General features: G+C 38.9%; 1 protein-coding gene across 3 annotated transcripts in view; it reads right to left on the bottom strand.

Moving 5' to 3' along the window:
• The window catches only part of FGF12 (fibroblast growth factor 12), a 575,923-nt gene that overhangs the window by 251,752 nt on the left and 303,288 nt on the right, over positions 1 to 20,883 (bottom strand). The window contains exon 1 of one of the 3 annotated variants that reach the window (XM_049775998.1): positions 800 to 1,643. The exons of the other annotated variants lie outside the window; for them this stretch is intronic. Within the exon in view, the coding sequence (XP_049631955.1) occupies positions 800 to 998 (199 nt within the window). The 5' untranslated portion in view covers positions 999 to 1,643. Of the gene's footprint in view, positions 1 to 799; positions 1,644 to 20,883 lie in introns of those variants that run through there. 3 annotated transcript variants of the gene reach the window in all.

The following is a 20,883-nucleotide window of genomic DNA, read 5'->3' as shown; positions in this document are numbered from 1 at the left end:
ATGAGTAAAGTCTTTTAAAACCACAAAAATAATAGAGGAAGTGATTAGGGAAAGGAAGTCTATGAAGGAAGGAAATGATGGGATGGTGGGAGGATGTGCTTATGAGAAATTGATCTCGATGTCTGAAAGAGGAAACACGATGTGTTGCTGGCGAAAAGAAAAAATAAATTAAGTCCAGGTGGTGTTTACAAAGTAACTTTATGTGTTCATAACCAAGCTGAATATCATGGTATATGTAGGGAGCATTATTTAAATGCAAGTGTTATAAGCAGGTTAAAGACGGATGGATGGATGGATGGATGGATGGATGGATGGATGGATGGATGGATGGATGGATGGATGGATGGACGGACGGACGGACGGACGGACGGACGGATGGATGGATGGACGGATGGACGGATGGACGGGGAAGTATGGAGGAAAGGTTGGAGGGAAGGAGAAAGGGAGGAACTACACATGGACAGGTTGAGTGTGAGCAAGGTTTGGGAGCTTGTGGTCTCTGCAAGCTACCCCAGAACTAGGAACAGGAATTGCAAGTTCCACATAAAGTACTCAGCCCAATCCAACCGTGGCTTCACGAAGGTCCAAAAAGTGTTTTCTAAAAATTGAGCCAGAAGCTCTTAAATGGTAGGGCAAAGTCAAAGCGAGACGCCTGGAAATGAAGGTGGAAGGGAACCCAGATGGAAGGAAGGGGAGGTTCCTGCTTCCCTGGCGGGGCTGCCCGCAAGTGCTTGGAAGTGGGGAGGAGGGTGACAGACAGGATGGTGGCCAGAACCCCACTCTCCGGGCAGCTACTGACCTGGTCTCCGCCTCACCGGCCTCTTGCGGCCGCTGCAGAAGCGCACTTTGCTGAATACCCCGAGAACGTGCCTCTCGCACAGGGAGCGCCCGTCTTTGCTGGGGCTGGAGCGGCGCTTGGAGGCCGACACCCGGTCGCTGTTGGACTCCCTCGCCTGTCGCTTCTGCCGGATCAGGGAGCTGGCGATCGCCGCAGCCATAGCGGCTCAGCGCGGGCCCGGGGCTCCACGGCGCTCCACCTGCCCTGGGGCTGGCGATCCTGGGGACGAGGGCAGGACCTGGGCGGCCGGGAGGGCCGGCCGGGAGGGACGGGAGCGGCGCGCGGCGTGGCGGCAGTGCTAGGATGGGTGGCGGCCGCAGTCCCGCAACCCCGGCGGCGCCCACCAGGTAAGTCTGAGTCTGGGCAGTGGCGAGACACGGATTCCAAAAAACCCGAGTGTGGAGATCCAGATGTGAACTTCCCCAAACCGCTGGCGGCGGCGGGAGGCGGGGGAGTCAGGCCTCGCAGTGACACAGGTCGCGGGTGGTGGCACCCGGCGATCCGCATCCAGGCAGGACTAGGGGTGGGGGGGATTGGGGTCACACTGAGTGCGGAGTCCCGAGTGCCCGGGTGCGGGAGGACGTCCAGAAGGGCCAGCCGAACCCGAACCCCCGTGGGAGAGAGGCGCCAGCGTGCTCAAGGTGTCCGTGCAAGAGCGAGACACAGACACAGACAGACACAGACACACGAGCCCCGTCTACCAACCCCGGTCTCTCCCAGGCCCCCTCCGGCAGGAAAAAGAAATGCTAAAAAAAATTAAAAAAAAATAATAAAAAGTGAAGACACGTTCCTAGAGGAAAAAAAGAAAAGAAAAGAAAAGCCCAGAGAGGGAAGGAAAGGAAAGGAAAGCAAAGCGGCGATGCCACTGTCCCCCCGCGCTGTCCCGCAGTTCTGGAGCGCTTAGGAGGTCCGTCCGGGATGCATCGTCGCGCGGCTGCGGTCCTCCCGGGGGAGGGCCCCGAGTTCGGGGATTCCGAAGGCTCCAAGCAAGGGGGAGCGGTTCAAGCCCCAAGCGAGTCTGGGAAAGGGGGAGCCTGGCGGGGGCAGCTGTTTCCAGCTGCGGAGAGCGCTGAGATGCGCGGCGAAGGAGCGGGAGGCGCAGGGGAGGCCTGGAGGGGGGCAGGAGGGATGGAGAGAGGGAGGAGGCAGGCAGGCAGGAAGGGAGGGAGGGAGATCCTCGAGGGCCAGGCACCCCCCTGGAAGGGAGTCACCCGCGGAGAGGAGAGGAGAGGCGAGGCGAGACGGGGTCCCGAGAGTGGAGCGGGGAGGGAGGGCGGGCGGGCTTGGCCGAGCAAGCTTGGTGGTGATGATTTAGGGGATCCTAAATCTGGAATGACTCGAGTCTGCCCCCCTGCCAAGGGGGCGAGGTCGAAGAAGGGGTGTCCTCCTCTCCTGCTCGGCGCCCACTCGCGCCTCTTTCCCCGGGAGCTGCCCGCCACGGCCCGCCCGGGTCACCTACCCACCGGTGGGGTGGCTCGGAGGAAAAGCGAGCGAGGGAGCAAGCGGGGCTCGGGATCGGACCCTCGCCTGGCCAGCCCGCGCCCTCCAACCCTCTCCCGGGCTCCGGTTGCAACCCCTTAGCCCCCCAGCAGATCAGAGGGGAATTGTTACCCGCCCGACGCCAGACCAGGCCGGTCGCTCAGTCCCGCGCGGCCCATCCCGGTTCGGCTCGAGTGGGGCGGGCGCCGGCGGCAGACGAGACAGGTCCGTGCGGGGTAGCTGCGGCTCTGGCTCGGAGCTGCCCACCATGGTCCGGCACCCCGGGAATTGGGGGGGGGGAGAGAGAGTGGGAAGGTGCAGGCGGGGAATCCCCGTTAGGAAACCCTCCCCACCCTACCCGGGCTCCGGAGCCCCGATGCAGACTCTGGAGCTGGGGTCAGGCAGGCAGCGGGGAAAGGGACGGCAGCCAACTCGGGCAACTCCGAGTCGAGGACTAGCGGGGGGTCCCTCGCCTTGGCGCGATCGCCTCCCCTGAGCCCCCGAGGGGGCGCTCAGGGTGGAATCCCATTCAGGTGCAGAGGCTGCGGGCCGACTCACTCGCCCGGCTGGAAGGCGAGCTCTGAGCTCCGCAGGCAACTCCTAGCAGATCTGTCTGACAGCCTTCGGGAAGGCGAGTGGGACGTAGGAGCCAGCCGGCAGCCTAATCCCTCCTTTGCCACTCGCCCACCTGCCCTAGAGTTCAAGAACCGCCCAGGTGGGATTCCTTGGGGGGGGTAGGGGTGCTCCCGGAGCAAGGTGCTCCCTGAGCTAGCACCCTCAACTCCCAGACGCCCTCTTCTCCCTCCAGACACCCCCTCTTCTCCCCCTTCGCTGTCTTCTGTCGCTCCCCTTTCCTCCTCTCTACGCAATCCTACGTGATTGAGGTTCGGATGAGAAATTCTCAGAGGCAGAGTCATGGAACTGCAGCTCGGGTCCACTCGGTCCCCCTTCTCCCCCCATCCCCCAAGAGGAAACACAATCGCCGGCCAGAAAAAGGAACCTGGATGTGGAGAACCAGGTATAGAGGGCATGGGAGTCTAGAGAGAGGGCTGTCTGCCTCTTGGAGACCAGGTTCTCGGTTTGGGGAGGAAGGCAGGGGACGCTGGGCAAAGTCATAGTGGTCACTTGGATCTTTCTGCGGAACCTCCCCTTCTGTTCTTTTTCAGAAAAGGTGTGGAGGAAAGTTTCTGGGTTCTTGAATGGCGCGTTTCCTGACTCTGGACTGACTCTGACTGAATGTTAATTCCATCCTAAAAGTGAGTAGCCTGCACCAATGGAGATGCTGCGAGAACAGGCAAAGAACAGGTCTGGAGTTCAATGGAGTCCTCAAGAGAGCTTGTGGTAACTGCTGAATACCAGGAAGTTAAGAAAGGCGATGTAATCCAAGTTAACATGGAGCATGAATGATGTTGAAAATGCAAAAGTGATATTACATCTACATGAAGGCCTGCCATCGACTATTGAACTTGCAAATCTCATCAACTTGCCTTCAAATATCCCAAATTCTCCACCCTCATTTCTGTTTGGAACAACCTTTGCTGATCATGAAAGATAGTGCCAAAAGATTCAGTGGATGGCTTCCAAACAGACAGACGAGAGAGCAAAGAAAACACAGGTGCTAGAAACTACTTAAAGTAGACATGAGAGTCAAAGACGCACCAAGGACTCTAGATGTGAACACAAACCTGGAGCCTAGCAGAAATTGATGTAGGCCATGAAGCTTTGGAGGCCTGTGAGGCTGCATAGACAAGCCCTTAAATCTGTATGCTGAAAACCCGGAACTTACATGGCTTAGACATGACAGTGGTGACGGTCTTATCTAGCAGACCAGGAGCAGGAGATATTAATAGGAAAGGTGGCTTGACTAGGGAAAAGCCCAGTTTCAGTTGGAATGGACACAGCCCATGAAGCAAAACAGTTGTGTGAATGAATCAGAGCAGTGGATCTGTAGTTCTACAAACCACACACTAAGTATGCGGATAAGGAAAAAGGAATAACTTGAAAATCCACTGGTCACATTATTAATTGGAGAAATGTGCGCGATTCCTCAGTCTTCTTTGGCTATCAGTCTTATCTCATTCTTGAAAAAGGCAGGTACCTATAATGGTGGCTGTCTTTGCAGTTGGCTGTTGTGTCCTAGTCTTTTGCAGTTTGATGCCCCCTCACCACTCCCCACTCCAAAATAAAAGGTGAACTAATGTGAAGAATCCAGAGAAATTGACAAGTGTGGGAGCACAGTGAGAAAAGCATTGCTAAACTGAGTCTTTTTTTTATCCTCAAAATGGGAATAATCATTTCTATCTACCTCATAGAACTGAATATGTATGTGCAAGCATTTTGAAAACTCAAAAATGCCAAATGAGTGCAAGAGATGATGACTGTGTTTATTCTTCTTTAAAAAAAATGTATGAAATTCCTCCAAGTTGTTTTATCAAAAGTGTTGATTCCGGATGGTTTCTCAGAACATAAGACAGACATCTTTATAAATCAAGCTCAGAAAATTGAGGGTATATTTTTTTATTTTGTTCTAGTTTTTTTTTTTTTCACCACACCCGAAGAAGCTCATGGATTACTCCTGGCTCTGAGTATGGAATCACTTTTGGTGCATTCTGGGAACCATATGGAATGCTGGTGATCAAAATCCCTGGTCAACCACATGCAAGAAAAGTGCCCTACATGCCATACAATGCAATATCTTTGGCGTCAGGAATTTAAGTTCTATCAAGTTTTGTAAGAGTCAAAATTTAAGTAATCATAGATAAATACATATGACATACATAGATGTATAATTTTGACACAAACTAAAAACCTCAGATCTAGCACATTCCCCAAAATGGCAGTCCTGTGTAGTCACCTCCATGAAAAAGACAAATAAAAGAGGCTATGAAAAAAAATGTGTGTCCTCTTATCTTTGAGTGTATTGGTATTTTTCCTGTAGGTTTTATTAACAATAAAAATGAAGATGCTTTGATCTGTTGGTAACCAAGAGGTTCAAAATAGAAGAGGGTAACGAGATAGATGAAAAAGTAGATGGCAATTGCTGTTTGAAGTTCTGTTCTTCACAGCACATCAAGTTGGGCATTTAAAAACCAAAGCAAAAACAATAAATACCAGCTTTTGGAGAGCAACATTATTTCTCTCTTTAGATCTCTGGTAAAAGAACTGGTGTTTGCAATTCAATTAGATAATACTTTGCCTTTTCCCTTGCATTGCTGCAATTGAGTGCTTTTTTGGCTGGTTAGCCACTTTATCATTTACACCACATAGAAGAATAAGTAAATGTAGAGAAACTTAAGAAATCATCTAGGATCTAAGTACACAACTACTGGACTCAAAAATAATACTTGGCTTTTTTTCCCAATAGAAAACATAACTTCCTTATCATTCTTCAGAGTTACTAAAACATTTCCAATATCAGAAATAAGATTAAATATGTACTGGTGATTTAGATGGAAAATAATCAGGTTAGTTTATTTGAACAATTTGAGAATTTCCCTTTAAAATTCTAAAGATATCAGAAGTAGATTCTGTTTTAATTACTTTATGGGAAATAACCAGATATATATCAAAAGGATAAGTATATTATATTTCTGACTTCCATTTAAACAAATATAAACAAGGACTTTTCATCATCTCTGTATTTTAAAAGGAAAAATCAAGGCATTTAAGTGACTTTTTCATATTTATATACAGTCTTCCTACTCCCAAATTAAACTATTAAGGCTAATATATTAATTCACTTGAAACCTTGTATTAAATACAAATTGCATATGCATACTGCTTGAATCACCAAGGGGGCATCTATACATGCGTATAGCCTTCTTTCCCTCAAGACAGCATAATCATATATGCTGTTGTCTTAATTACTCACTATCTGTATGCTGCTAGACAAATTATTCAGTATTATTATAGTGCATCTGCAAAATAGATCCATGATAATGAATACTAGCAATATTAACTTAAAGGAACTGCTGTAAGACTTAAAGAGATGTGGTGATAAAATATTGGAATGCACAGGATTAATAGACTATTTCCTGTTTAATAGACTAAATTCCTGTTTATAAAAAGATTTTTATTTATTTTTTAAATTTTATTCTTATTCTAATTGACATTAATTGTTCAATTTAATGACAGCAATTGCCATCTGCTTTTTCATCTATCCCGTTACCCTCTTCTATCCTGAACCTCTATGCCTCTACATTGGTTTCCAACAGATCAAAGCATCTTCATTTTTTTTAATAAAATCAACAGAAATACACTTCCCCTAACAAGAAAACATACTTGGTGATTCATATACATCATCATTCAATTTTGGACACAATGTTTAAGCAAGGTTGGCAGTCAACTTAAGATGATTAACCTTGACATGAAGACAAAATTTCCATTACTATAATATCATCAGTGTCAGTATTCTTATCTCTTGAGAACATATAAGATCTCAGCTCTGTTCATCCACCTAGATCAGACCCCTGACTCAGTTTGGTAAATATGAGCGTACCAGACTCTGATAAAGGAAGCTTAATGTGTTGAAGATCTTTTCTCCATAAAATTTAGCTCAAGCAGGAGTTCTACTTCCTTTTGCTTTTCTCTGCCAGATTGTCAGTTAAAATTGGTTGGCTAGAGTATATAAACACTTGCTTTCTAATAATTTTCAAATGCTTTATACAAAAAATCATTTAAACTGGCAAAATCAGATTTCCTGAAGCATATCCACTGTATACTAATAAAAAGATAATACCATAATTACAATTTAATTTTTAAGAATGTAGCTATCATTTATATAGATTTTTAGAATTTTAAAAAATCTATCTCCAAGTATTATTTCAAAAAGATTCTCAATAACCTACAAAGGATAATTAAAGAGATAATAAGAGTCCAATATTCATTATATTATCACAAGAATATGAGTGAAAAATTTTGAGTTCAGTATAAGCTTACTGAGACAATGACTCAAGTTCTAACTAAAAAGATACAGAGAAGAAAAATAAATAGAAAAAATTTTTCACTAGCCGTCATTCATCCTTCATTCAACAGCCCTCATTATATTCTACCAAGATTGAATATCTTATAAATAACCTTGAAGAGGAAAGGGACCCAAATCTTCTAAATTTTTAATATATTTATTTAAACACCTTGATTACAAATATGATTGATTATAGTTGGGTTTCAGTCATGTAAAGAACACCCCCCTTCACCAGTGCAACATCCCAATGTCCCAAGTCTCCCTTCTCCCCAATCCATCACCACCTGTACTCTAGACAGACTTTCTACTTCCCTCGTTTATTCACATTTTTATGATAGTTTTCAGTGTAGTTATTTCTCTAACTGCACTCATCACTCTTTGTGGTGAGCTTCATGTCATGAGCTGTACCTTTTGTCTCTGAGAATTATTGCAAAAATGTCTTTTAGGGGCCAGAGAGATAGCATGGAGGTAAGGCATTTGCATTGCATGCAGAAGGATGGTGGTTTGAATTTCGGCATCCCATATAATCCCTCAACCTTGCCAGGAGAGATTTCTGAGCATAGAGCCAGGAGTAATCCTTGAGTGCTGCCGGGTGTGACCCAAAAAACAAAAAAAAAAGTCTTATTTTTCTTAAAACCCATAAATGAGTGAGACTATTCTGCATCTATCTCTCTCCCTCTGGCTTATTTCACTCAGCATACTAGATTCCATGTACATCTATGTATAGGAAAATTTCATGATTTCAACTCTCCTGATGGCTGCATAATATTCCATTGTGTATATGTACCACAGTTTCTTTAGCCATTCATCTGTTGAAGGGCATCTTGGTTGTTTTCAGAGTCTGGCAGTTGTAAATAGTACAGCAATGAATATAGGTGTGAGGAAGGGATTTTTGTATTGTATATTTGTGTTCCTTCTAAATTTTATTTCTCTGCAACTTGTACTGTTTCTAGAGCTAAATTGATGATTTTCCCCTTTTGATCATAAGATAACATCCATTGGTTCTGAGAGTTTATAGTCTCCAAATCTCTCATCCTCACTTCAGTCATGAAAGTTGGGCCTCATCATTCAAACGTAAGGAAACTAAATATAGAATTTTTAAAAACTATTAGGGAAAAATTTACATTGGTTTGGCTTGAACTACAAAGATGATATTTGGTTCTATTCCTTGCCACTTGGATGGATGTGAGAAAGTAGCCTCAACTGATATTTACCATTTGAGCTCTTCTCGAATGTACATTGGCACTCATATGATAGTACTTCCACTTTCTAAGAAAGAAATGTACCCAGAAGAAATGTAGCAAAAAGATTCTGAAATCCATATGGAGAGTAAAATAGTCTATGTTGTCTACTTTCCTTTTTCTTTGCCTAAAATATAATTTAACATACAGATAATTATGTAAATACTTGAAATAATTGATTTCATGCACTCATCTATATTTTTTGCCTCCATCTATCTTTTTATTTTGTTGTTTTGCTTTTGATTTTTTGGGGCCACACCTGGTGATGGTCAGGGGTTACTCCTGGCTATGTTCTCATAAATCTCTCTGGGCTTGGGGGACCATATGGGATGTCGGGGGATCGAACTATGATTCATCTAGGCTAGTGCAGGCAAGACAGATACCTTACCACTTGCACAACCACTACAGCCCCATCTCCATCTATCTTTTAAAGTAAAAAATAAAATTATCAAATAAAATTCAGCTAACATAAGGGTCATTTTTTACATGTATAAATTGACCAATTTGCTTTATCACACCTTCACAAATTGTCAACCTAAACTTAAAATTCAAAAATCGAATTCATTTGTTAAAATTTCATAGTGCAGGAGAATACATGGAACCTAGATTGTGCTTCTGATCTCTGATACTGAGGCAGCTTTTTGTTGTTGTTATCAAGGTTGTTTTAATTTGGGGGCAACACATGGTGCTCCTTAAGGGTTACTCCACAATTTGTATTCCGGAGTTATACTAGGCTACCCACTCTACTATTGGCCTAGCCCGAAGGCATATAATTTTAATATTTCCCCTCTCCACCTTCCTCTAGGTCTCTGTAGATCTATCTATGTCTCTCTCTCCTTTCCATACTTCTCTCTCTGTTTCTCTCCTCTCTCTTTTCTCTTTCACACACAAACACACACATTTCATAGAAGAAAAGGAATGTAATATTGAAATAAAGAGATAATAGACATTAGTTAAATTAGCACTTTTCAAAATTTCAGAATATGATTAATATGACCTTAGAAATGGGCTGCTAAACATTTTTGCTGCCTCCCATCTTCACTGATCTTCTTTCTCCATGAACCATTCCTATTTGTTCCCATTTCTAATTTTAGATTGCAAATTTTCAGGGAATGGAACTTTAGAAATAGCAGTATCTCAAAGCACCCAGCACATGACTAATGTTCAAACTATATTATTAAAATTATAATAAATTCTTATTTTGGTCTTCTGCATGCACATTGCAGTGGATATTGCAAAAATGACAACTGGCGAAAAGCATACACTATGAAAAACACACTCATAGATATTTGACACATAAAAATATTTTTTTGAAAATAACTGAACTATATAAATTGGTTAGGGAGAATCTGGGTATCAAATAAGTGTTCGAACAAGGTGACCAATAGGTCATTTCTACTATTTAGGTTTGAAAATTCACTAAAAATAGGTATTAAAAAATAGCACTTGAGTAGATAATTTGTTCTTGAATCAACTTGCTTCGTCTAACTGAGCCTAAAATTCTCTGAAAAATGTTACTTTATTGGAATTAAAGTCATTAAAATAATATATTGAAAAGATGAACTGCTTTTTAAGTAAATATCACAGGAATAAACAAGTGGCTGAAAGCTAGAAACTTTGATCTAAATATCACTAATAAGTTTTTATAATAAGCAAAAGTTTACAGCATAAAAATTAAAAATAAATTATGAGGTTCCATTAGAATAATACATATGGTAAGCAAAAAAACACTCAAGAATAGTAAATAAAGCTTCATAGTAAAGTTTTCAGCCATTAATTCAAGATTTAGCAATATACTATATTCTATTGTATCTAATTTTGCCCACTAAACCATCATATTAAACACAAAATCAAGAGGTCATAGTTTTTCTTAATAAAAATCAAATGATTAAAATTATCAAGATTAGATATTAATGATCACTAACAAGGTGGATGATAAATAGGCCAAAATAAATGCACATTCCAGGGCTCAAACGTTCAGAAAGAGATTATTATATAATTACAATTTTTAGCATATTTTGAACAAGAAGTTATATTTTAAACACAATACAAGTGTTTAAATTGAAAGTGTTAGATGATATCTCTTGAGGTCATCATTTTCCACTCTTGATAATGCCAACATAATCAGCCACAGTATAAAATGCAGGCATTCTATAATCAGAGAGCATTGAAAAGAAACTTCTCTGAAAGTCAGCTAGAAATTATCTGGTTGGTTAGCATGCCAAGATCACAGCAGTCAAAAAGAGGCATGCTCCTTTAGCTACATTTTGACAGTGCTTTCTCTTATCCTTAAGAAAGGACAAGACAATGAAATAGTCATAGCTGACCTTTAAAAGATAAGTAACCATGTTTTATTTATTGAGGACAAAAGTCAGAGAAAGAATCTAAAATAAGAGTATTTGAATATACTTGATATATATTAGATTAGAAACTATGATTTACTTATTTTTTAATTCTTATAAAGTTCAAGTATTGTGTTCTTACTACTGTAGATACCCTATAAACATTTGGGATTTAATTTTCACCTAAATAAATGTTCAGGTTAAATAAGAACAATCTCAAATTACTCTAAGCAAAACATTAGGCATGCCTCAAATAATAACTCTATCATCTTTTATTCTGATAGTATCATCTAAGTAATAGCTTTAGTGAAAAAGAAAAAAATAAGTATTGACAAATAATGCAAAAAGCACATCTGAGAGTATTTCCCTTATCCCATTTGTTTATCTGACATGGAGGTTGAATTGGTTTTCTTATGCTATCCTGATAAAATTCTGCAATGAATTTGTATCCTTCTGGTTATTGCCTAAAGTGAAGAGAGAATCACGCTTCTAGTAATAATTTTAAAAAGAAAAAACTTTAACCTGGATAGGTGCATTTAAAAACTCAAAGAAGAGAGGAATTCCCTTTTCTATTATGCCTAGATGTTAAGGAATCTAGCTATGTTGAAATTTGTTCAGAATGCCAAGGGAAGAGAGTTACCAAACAAAATTCAGGCCAGAAACCATACAGTAATATAATCACATAAGGATACTGGTTGAGGTGGCGCAGAGCGGTAAGGCGTCTGCTTTGCAGTGCTAGCCTAAGACATATCATGGTTTGATCTTTTTGCATCCCATATGGTCCCCCAAGCCAGGAGTGATTTCTGAGTGCATAGCCAGGAGTGATTTCTGAGTGTATAGCCAGGCGTAACCCCTGAGCATCACAGGGTGTGGCTCAACAAAACAAACAAACAAACAAACAAAAAGGATACTGGTAGAAAGTTGTGGACTCAAGAATAAACTTTATTATGGTATCTAGATGCTAGCAGCTAATTACATTCCCTGTTGTAATTAGCCTTGTTGCACACTGACCTTCAATAAATTTATATTAATGTTCATACTCAGTCTCTCTAGTGATACCTGTAATTAATGGAAACGTTTTAGGCCAAAAAGGTGTCAGAGCACATAATCCAAGACACCATGGAAATAACATAAATGAAGGAGATTTTCAAAGGTAATTCTCCTTAGATGAGTCAGTCCTAACTGCAAGATTTTCTCCTGCATCAAGAATTGTGGAAGAATCACTTAGATTTTAATCAACGAGTCAATGGGTTTTCCTTATGGAGTCCTTATAGAATTTCAGACAAATTGTATGCTTTTTCTATTGAACCCTTCAAAATGTCAACTGAAAACGCAGTGTTCATAGTATATGTTAAACATATTTTATGGAGGGTTCAGGGAGAGTATACTGGGATTAAAATGCTTGCCTTGCAGGCAGCAGGCCCTAGTTGATTCCCCTGCATTGCATATAGTCCTTTACCTCCATGAATGCTCTTTAAATACAAGAGCCAGGATAATGAGATCATCAAATAAAAACAAACAAAAAATGTGGTTTTGGGGGGAGAATATTTGAGGAAAAAGAAATAGGGTAGAAAGAAAATGGAAAATAAAATGTATTAGACATTTGTAATATCAAGCACAATTTTAGGTTCTATAGAGTTAATTTAATTCTCACACCAGAACTTCACAATGGCAGTACTATTACTCAGCCTGTTAAAAAGAGAAAAATAAAGGCAAAAAGGATTGTTTGAAATATGGCTCAGTCATGTTCAGAATTAAATCTATTTTAGTTGTCTTCAAATCCAAAGCACTGTACATGATTATTTTTAGATTGGTGAATTATATGAAGTTGTAAGGGAGTCTTGATATTCTGGTAGGGTTTAAAAAGTATTAAGAGTAATTTATGAGTTAACCTGGTTTTTATAATGGAACTCACAAACTTTATATTGTTTACAATCCGATGGTGCTGGCCCAACTCAAAATAGTAGTTTAATAACTAGAAGGAGGACAATAAAGAAGAAGAAAGTGTTATCTACTCAAATGTTTGAAAAATGCTAAAATACTAAAAGAATGGTAAGTTTCTTGTATGCTCAAAAGCAAGCCTGATTTCAATTAGACAATTTTATATGAGAATAAGTAGAACATACATGGATTACACTGATTTACAAAATGGGGAAGTGTGGTTCCCATGATTAGAGATATTAAGCCATGATCAGAACCAGAGTTCCAAGAGCTGAAATGGAGTGTCTATGATATGATTAGAGTCAGATTCCTAGAATGGGGAAGAGATCATATAATAATAAATTCCAAATACAAATACATGAGTGACACAATTATTTTTCTATTTAAAGTAAGAATCAATAAGTGGAAAACCTGACAGTAAGAAAAATGTGACAATGGAATCAAACAAGATTCAGATTTCAAGAAGACCATCAGAGGAAACAAATCCCTTGAAGAAATCACAGGGTTAACGCTTCATTTATATGGCTTTAACATATGTTGTGAAGGCTGACACAGCTGATGAATGAATTGCTCTTCAATGAAAAGTTGAAAGGTTAAGTGATCTAAATTGAGGAATTCTGAAATAAGAATTGAGCTTCTGAAAAGAATTGAGCTTATTAAAATATAAATGAGAATTCCCTATGAATAAAGAGCCTCAATAGTATTAAATAAAACCATAGTGAATTGTGTATTGAAAGGTCAAGACCCTTCTCAGCTTCCATATGGGAAACAACCCATATTGAAGTAGGAAATTTTAAAGAAAACAAAAGCTAATGGTGAACAAAAAAGGAAAAAGAAAAGAAAGCAAAGAAAAGATTAGAAGGGCCAAGGCATTTTGACTCTTCTACACATAGTTTTTATTTGGGTAGACACTTAGGCTTTCCTCACATTAGATAGCATAAAAAGCAAATCATTTGACTATGGTGATTTCCAGCTACAAAAAAACCTTCCATTTTCGCAATCAGAAATCAAATAGAAATTTAGAAAATAAATTTATGATAAAAAATAAAAACTATTTCAATCTGTATGCTCATTTATGACTTTTAGTATACCAGCTCTGATTTTATTTTCTAGAAAGAGAAGAATCACAACTCTGCAAGAAAATTGAAAAACACTGTAAAGTGAGAAAAAAAAAAACACTTACAAAACAATGTACAAACTAGATGTTCCAAGGTACAATGGAGAGGAAAAAATATTAAATAATGAACTGGCACTTGTGAGGTTCATGAGGGTAGGAACTTTAAAAAGCAACTGTTAAATTTTCTGCTTGACATACTTTACTTGGGCCACAAGATTATTTACAAAATGAAAGAATAAGCATATATGCCATTAGGAGGCATTTTGCAAAGAAATTTGTGTGACAGTAGAAAGTTAATTTACCTTTGTTGCATCAGTTTACTCATCAACAAAATTAGAAGATTTTGAAAGTATAACTAACATAAAGCCTGAGTATTAATTAGGCATTTAACATAACATAAATATATGTAAAGCTATACCATATATATGATAAAAATTACATATAATATAAAGAAATTCTAGTGGAATGTTATTTTTGGACAGCCTGGATGTAGGATTGACATTCTGTTTTGGAAATTAAACAGAACAAAAAGGAGTTGATAACTAAGGTCTCCAAATACACTGAATATTTGAATCTTACTTGAAAAAAAATAAAGGAAATTCATTATCATAGCAACAACTGTGATAAATAATAACTTTAATAACTTTAATTTTCTCCATTTGGGTTCCAACTAGCTCCCTCTCTCTGAATTAAAAGTAGTAGAGAAAGTAGTAAAGGAATGATCAAAGGAAGTCTCGATGGACTGGGTTGCATATTTTGCAAGATAGAGCCCACGTTTAGTTCCTGTCATTGCATGACAGAGAGAATGGAAGCTAAGAGCAACCCTGAGAACTTCAGGTCTACTGCACAAATCGAAAGGAGAAAGAAGAAAAATGATAGTTTGTTCATTGACTATATCGCACACAAACAAAGCTGCTTCATTAAGCAGTTTTATAACAAGTCAGATAAGCAAAGAGATAACTCATCAGGAATGTCAACTGAAGTAGGGCAGAAATACAGCACAGTGGTAGGACATTTGCCTTTCAATTGGCCTACACAGGACAGACCTGGGTTTGATTCCCAGCATCCCATATGGTCCCCCAGTCTGCCAGAAGCAATTTCTGAGCATAGAGTTAGGAGTATCCCCTGAGCACTGCCGAGTGTGCCCCACCCCCCAAAAAAAAGAAGTAATATTTTCTATTCAGTCTATTCCAAGACTGAAGTGAAATTTCATTCTCACACCATGAACCCTACCTGTATGTAATCTTGAACAACTTATTGCTTCTCTACATGCCTCATTTTCTAGTTCAAAAAATGAAATTAACCATATTATTGCAAATATATTTTCACATTTCTCAAGTCCTGTGACATTATCCATCATGGTCATGGTCAAAAATATTGCTTATATCGAAGAAACTAGGTTATTTCCTTTATCATTTAAAAAGTTACGAGGTATAGTTGACAAAAGTAATGCATGATGTTTCACCCTCTGGATCATGGCAAAATGCCTTGTCCCCAAAAGAACTGTCTGACTATAAATCATTTAACATTAAGCATCTTTGGGTAATTTTTGATAAAAGCACTAATAATTAAATATTTTAGCACTGATTTGAACATGGTACTTGTATCAACTTACGTTTCATATCAATCCATATGATGTTACTAACATTACCAAATATGAAGGGAAAGAAGGAAAATAGTAAGCAAGCATCTTGATTAAGCTCATTTAACTAGTTAACTAGTCAGTATGACTGGATCAGCCTTTTACCAATGGCTCAGTCACCTTCCAGTTGTACTAATGAATCAGTCATTTCTCAATTATATGGTAACTGTGTATGAAGGAGATTAAAATTGTGTAACAGTGATATGTTTTAATTCTTCGTTTTAAATTCTATATGAAAATATGTAGCTGATGGGGCCAGAGTGGTGGCGCAATTGGTAAGGCGTCTGCTTTGCCCATGTCAGTCTAGAACAAACCATGGTTTGATCCCCCAGCATCCAAAATGGTCCCCCAAAGCAAGGAGTGATTTCTGAGCGCATAGCCAGGAATAAACCTTGAGAGTCACCGGATGTGGCCCAAAAAGAAAAGAAAAGAAAAGAAAAGAAAAGAAAAGAAAAGAAAAGAAAAGAAAAGAAAAGAAAAGAAAAGAAATAAAAGAAAATATGTAGCTAGTCAGGATGGAAAAACATGCTGTGGTGAATTCTCTTAAGGAAGCTTGGGAGTGGTTTGCAATGAGTACAAAGAGGGCAAGGTGCTTGTCTTACATGGGGCCAACATAGATTCAATCCCCACATCATCCCATATGTCTCCTGGAATTACTCCAGGAGTAATTCCTAAGTGCAGAACCAGAAGTACCACTTGAGCATCATTAGGTGTGGGCAGAACCACCCCTCCCCTCTCAAAAAAAGGGAACTTGGAAATGAATCTAAAATAATTCTGTTTCTTTGAATTTATAAAGGAAGTTTATCAGCAGGGATACCAGATTGAGAAAAATATATTATACATTTTAATTTATGTATTTCAATTGAATTCTTACAATAGCCCTATGGGCTAAGTATGAAAGTGTTTAACATTATTATTATGCTGTATAAGTAGTTAATATTGTGTATGTAAACATTTCAATGAGGTTATTATGTTACTGACCCTACCCTGACCGGTGATTGTGCCCTACCCTAGGGTATGACCTGGCATTCTGCTCCCACCCTAGGGTGGCACATCAGTCAACCCCATCAAGGGCTGACTTGCAACAGTTAATTTAATCAGGATCATTGACCAATAAGATGAAACAATAACTAAAATTTGTTGACTTCCCAAGGGGTTGTTTTTACTCTAGAACTACAGACCCTTTCCAGATACTGTTTCTACTGACCTTTTCCAGATTCAGCTTCCTCTGATGCCAGACAAAGCTCTTTCTTCTTTAGTATTGCACAATCAAGAAATGGACTATAAGGAGGATGCTAGCAGGCCTGTGCTCACTCAGAAAGCCTTACCAGGATTTTAGTATGATTTTAGTATGACTGCTTTATGTGGGACAGAACACTAATCATTCAATATCCCTTGGTCTTCAGTCATAGAAAAATAATCCTCAATACTGAGTTCATAATCTTAAATGAGTCCTGTAATAGCACAGCATCGAGTTTGTACTTCCTTGAAAATTGCCAGCAGAACTTATTCTGCTTCTGAAGCAAAAGCAAGTCTGAATGTGTGTCTCACTAATTTTCTTCTTTGTTAGAGAGCCCCCTGTTGCATAATGTGTGTAATTAAACTATGCATGGCTTTGCTAACCAATTCTCCTATAGCCAGGAGGAAAAAAAAATGTATGTGCAATTTAAAAGAATTATACCGGCAGTACCCATAAAATGCCAACCTCTTGTTTTCTTTTCAGAGTATTCAATCTTAGGGAAGCAGTGAATAAATATGTATTCAGAAGGGCAACAACATAGCATTAAGTCCCTAAATTCTAAGGCTTTGCAGTTTAATTCATAATTGCTGTTAGTTTATTGAAATAGCTTGAGCAAAGATTTAACCTTTTAGCTCCTTCAGATAATTTGGAAAACAAAAATAATAGATGCTTATTAGATATAAAATTTATAGTTATCAAACATGATAATGGGAGTGAAGTCCTAAAAATAATCTGGTCACTGCCTTCATTACACAAAAATTATGAAATTAAAATCTAAGAAGAATCAGGTTACCTTGCTTACCATTATTAGTGACTTAAACCATAGTAGAATTTTAAAAAATTCCTGATTTAAAAATCAGTAGAGTCTTTGGCATAAGATTCAATTTTCAGTCAAATATCAAATTTCAGACTTTGCATTTTAAAAATATAAATATAAAGATTATGTAAAACAGGGACCTGAGTGATAGCACAATGATAGGGCATTTGCCTTGCACAAGACTGACCCAGGACAGACCTCTGTTTGATCCCTGACATCCCATATGGTCGGTCCCCTGAGCCAGGAGCGATTTCTGTGTGCATAGCCAGGAGTAATCCCTGAGTCTCACCTGTTGTGGCCCCAAAACAAACAAAAAATAAACTTATGTAAAACATGCTCTCTACTTATAGTAGTAAGTGGTGTAAGATTGGTATTAATAATATTAAATACCTCCTTCACATATGCAAAAAGAGAAGGTAGGCCAGACTGTGCAGGAGGTTGCCAAGATCACATCCTAGGTGCCTAGGTAAAGGATGGCAATAGCACTCCAGTCCTGTTCTATGTTTAAGATTATTTATTTTATATCTTGCTTCAGACTTTTCATTTCTCTTCCACCTTTCAGTGTACTTGTTTCATATAAGATTAAATGAATTATGAAATAATTATTAAAGGATATCAATGCTTCCTCTAGTTGCCCCAGTTGACATGTCTTCTCTGATCTCATTGCCCACTCTCCTCATAACCTTCATTCAAGATCAATTTTCAAGTGAAACACGATTTTTTAGAACCAGCATGATTTTTCTTGCTTGTTTATTGCATAGGATGAAAGACACAATTCTCTATGTTACCCAGAAATAGCATCAAAATATTGAATTCTTTGTGATGTTAATGAGAAGTTTCTTCACCAGCTAGTGCTACTTGCAAAACATCTGGTACAGCAAGGTAAAATTCCAGGTAAGCTGAAAGGAAGTACACTAACCTTGCCTGCAGATTTTCTGTGCCTGGCATTACTTAGTATACATTACCTTTAATATATGTATTAGATGCTAAAGCATCTAATGGCCACATAAATAATTTCTTTAATTAGTTCACCCCTTGTGCTGTTTTGACTTTAAAGATTAAATTAAGTGTAAAATTCTCAACTCATTGCTGGAGCATTCATTAGCCTACAAGCCATCTTTAGAAGCAACCGTAGCTTGGGGGGAAAAACCAGTGAAGAAATTAAATGAAAGTGCCTAGATCTATATATAATTTGACCCACATGCTAGAAATATGAGAGATATAGATCATATATATAAAATTGGGATGGTGTGGGGCCACACCTGCCAAAGGTCAGGGCTTACTCCTGGCTCTGTGCTAAGTGACCACTCTTGGCAATGTTTGTGCTAAGGCTGGAACTTGGGTTGGCAGCTTGTAAAGAAAGCATCTTATCTACTGTATCATCTCTCCCCAGAATTTTAAAAGATAGAATAAAAGATGAAATGTTTTAAAAGTTTTCTATCAAGACCTTTTACTTATAACCTCTAATTTATTTTTATCATTTTATTTAAACTCCATGATTACAAAATTGTTCATGATTTTCATTCATACAATGTAGACCACCCTTCACCAGTGTGTTTCTTCCACCAATGTACCCAATTTCCCTCCTACCTTACTCCTATCTCTGAAGCAGACATTTTACTTCTCTCTCTCCTCTCTCTCTTCTTTTACTCTATTATTAATGAAGATGTACCATGCATATCGCTATCTTCTTTCAGATCATTCTAGATATCTTCATTTATTGATTCATTTTATTTACTCCATCTTTCTTCATGGCACTCACCACTTGCCAAAATTAATAGAATGGCATAAAAAATTAAGCTATTCATTACCTCAGATAACTTTCTTCCTCCTGAGTGAATCTGCCTTTATGTGATAACAGCTACAACAAACTACATTCTAATGAGTGGTCAGTTCCATGTTGACATATTCTAAAGAAAACACTAAAATCTCACATAGAAATTTGTCAGGGAATGACATGAGAACAGACCACTTTGGGGTGTATGAGATGTCATCTCCCAGTAAAACATTAAGTCCTTCTCTAAAGTGTTTTATTATTATTATTATCATCATCATCATCATCATCATCATCATCATCATCATCATTAGTATTATGTTGGGGGGAATGCACAGGGGGAATGCTCAAGTGGTGCTCAGGGCTTACTCCTGTCTTGTGCTCAAGGATCACTCCTGGCAGTGATCAAGTAACGGACCATATGTCATGCCTGGGATTCCAACCAGATTGACGTCATGCAAATCATGTAAATGACTCAACCCTATATATCTCTCTGGCACAGATATTTCATTCCCTTCCACCACAACTTGTACTTAGGCACTGGAATTTATAATGCTGTTAATGATAAAGTTTTGTTCCTCACTTATTCTAATGCCACTGCCACCATGACATTATCATCATCCTTCTACTACTGCCTCAATGTCTTCTTCCACCCACCATCATCCCAAGCCCTGTTAAACACAGTTTTTTAAAAATAAAAAATATTTCTGCACAGAAAGGAGTGAATACTTTTAAGCCAGGGAGGTATCAAACATAAGGAATGCATCAACAAGTGAATCTCTCCAAAGCAGACACATGACCTGTGTTTCTTGTGCTGGTTATATCTCATGTGACAAGATCATGTTGAATTACAAAATTGATGAAAATAGTAAATGAATGAACAGGATTTAAAAAGTACCAATGGTTCATTGGGTCTATAAAATAAGATGTAAGGAATTTCCAGAATAAATTTGATGATTACTATGGATTACTATGGAACCATTGCCTCATTTTGAAAACAGCAGTGAGTGATTGTTAGATGTTTAAAACATGATTGTTATATAATTTAAGCAATAAAGTCCTGTGCTATTGTATCTTTTAATAAAAACAATTGAGATAAATCAGGTATAAAAGAGCTTATATCAGATTCATTATACTGTATTAATTTTCATAAAGCTATAATTCAATATGCTGAAATTATAAGTGAATAGAAGTATCTTATTACAGTTTCTTAAAATGAATATTAAACAGCAATTGAGACAAATCTCCCAGACTATCTGCTATAGCTGCTATACTTATACTGACTTAATGGTTTTCTACAAATGTTATTAAATAATTTCAGGCAGCCACATTTGTCTCATACATACAAAAACAGCTGTAGATTTTCATAAACTTTTCTAAAGACAGGCACAATAAATAGCACAGAACCAGCAGGTTAATGCCTGAATTTAGTCATTTTTTTAATACCACTACCTTACCACTAATATATGTAGTTTTGTGCTGCCCTAAT

Source organism: Suncus etruscus, chromosome 6 (assembly GCF_024139225.1).
Source record: "Suncus etruscus isolate mSunEtr1 chromosome 6, mSunEtr1.pri.cur, whole genome shotgun sequence".
Classification (NCBI taxonomy): domain Eukaryota; kingdom Metazoa; phylum Chordata; class Mammalia; order Eulipotyphla; family Soricidae; genus Suncus; species Suncus etruscus.
This window is presented reverse-complemented; position numbering and strand designations above follow the sequence as displayed.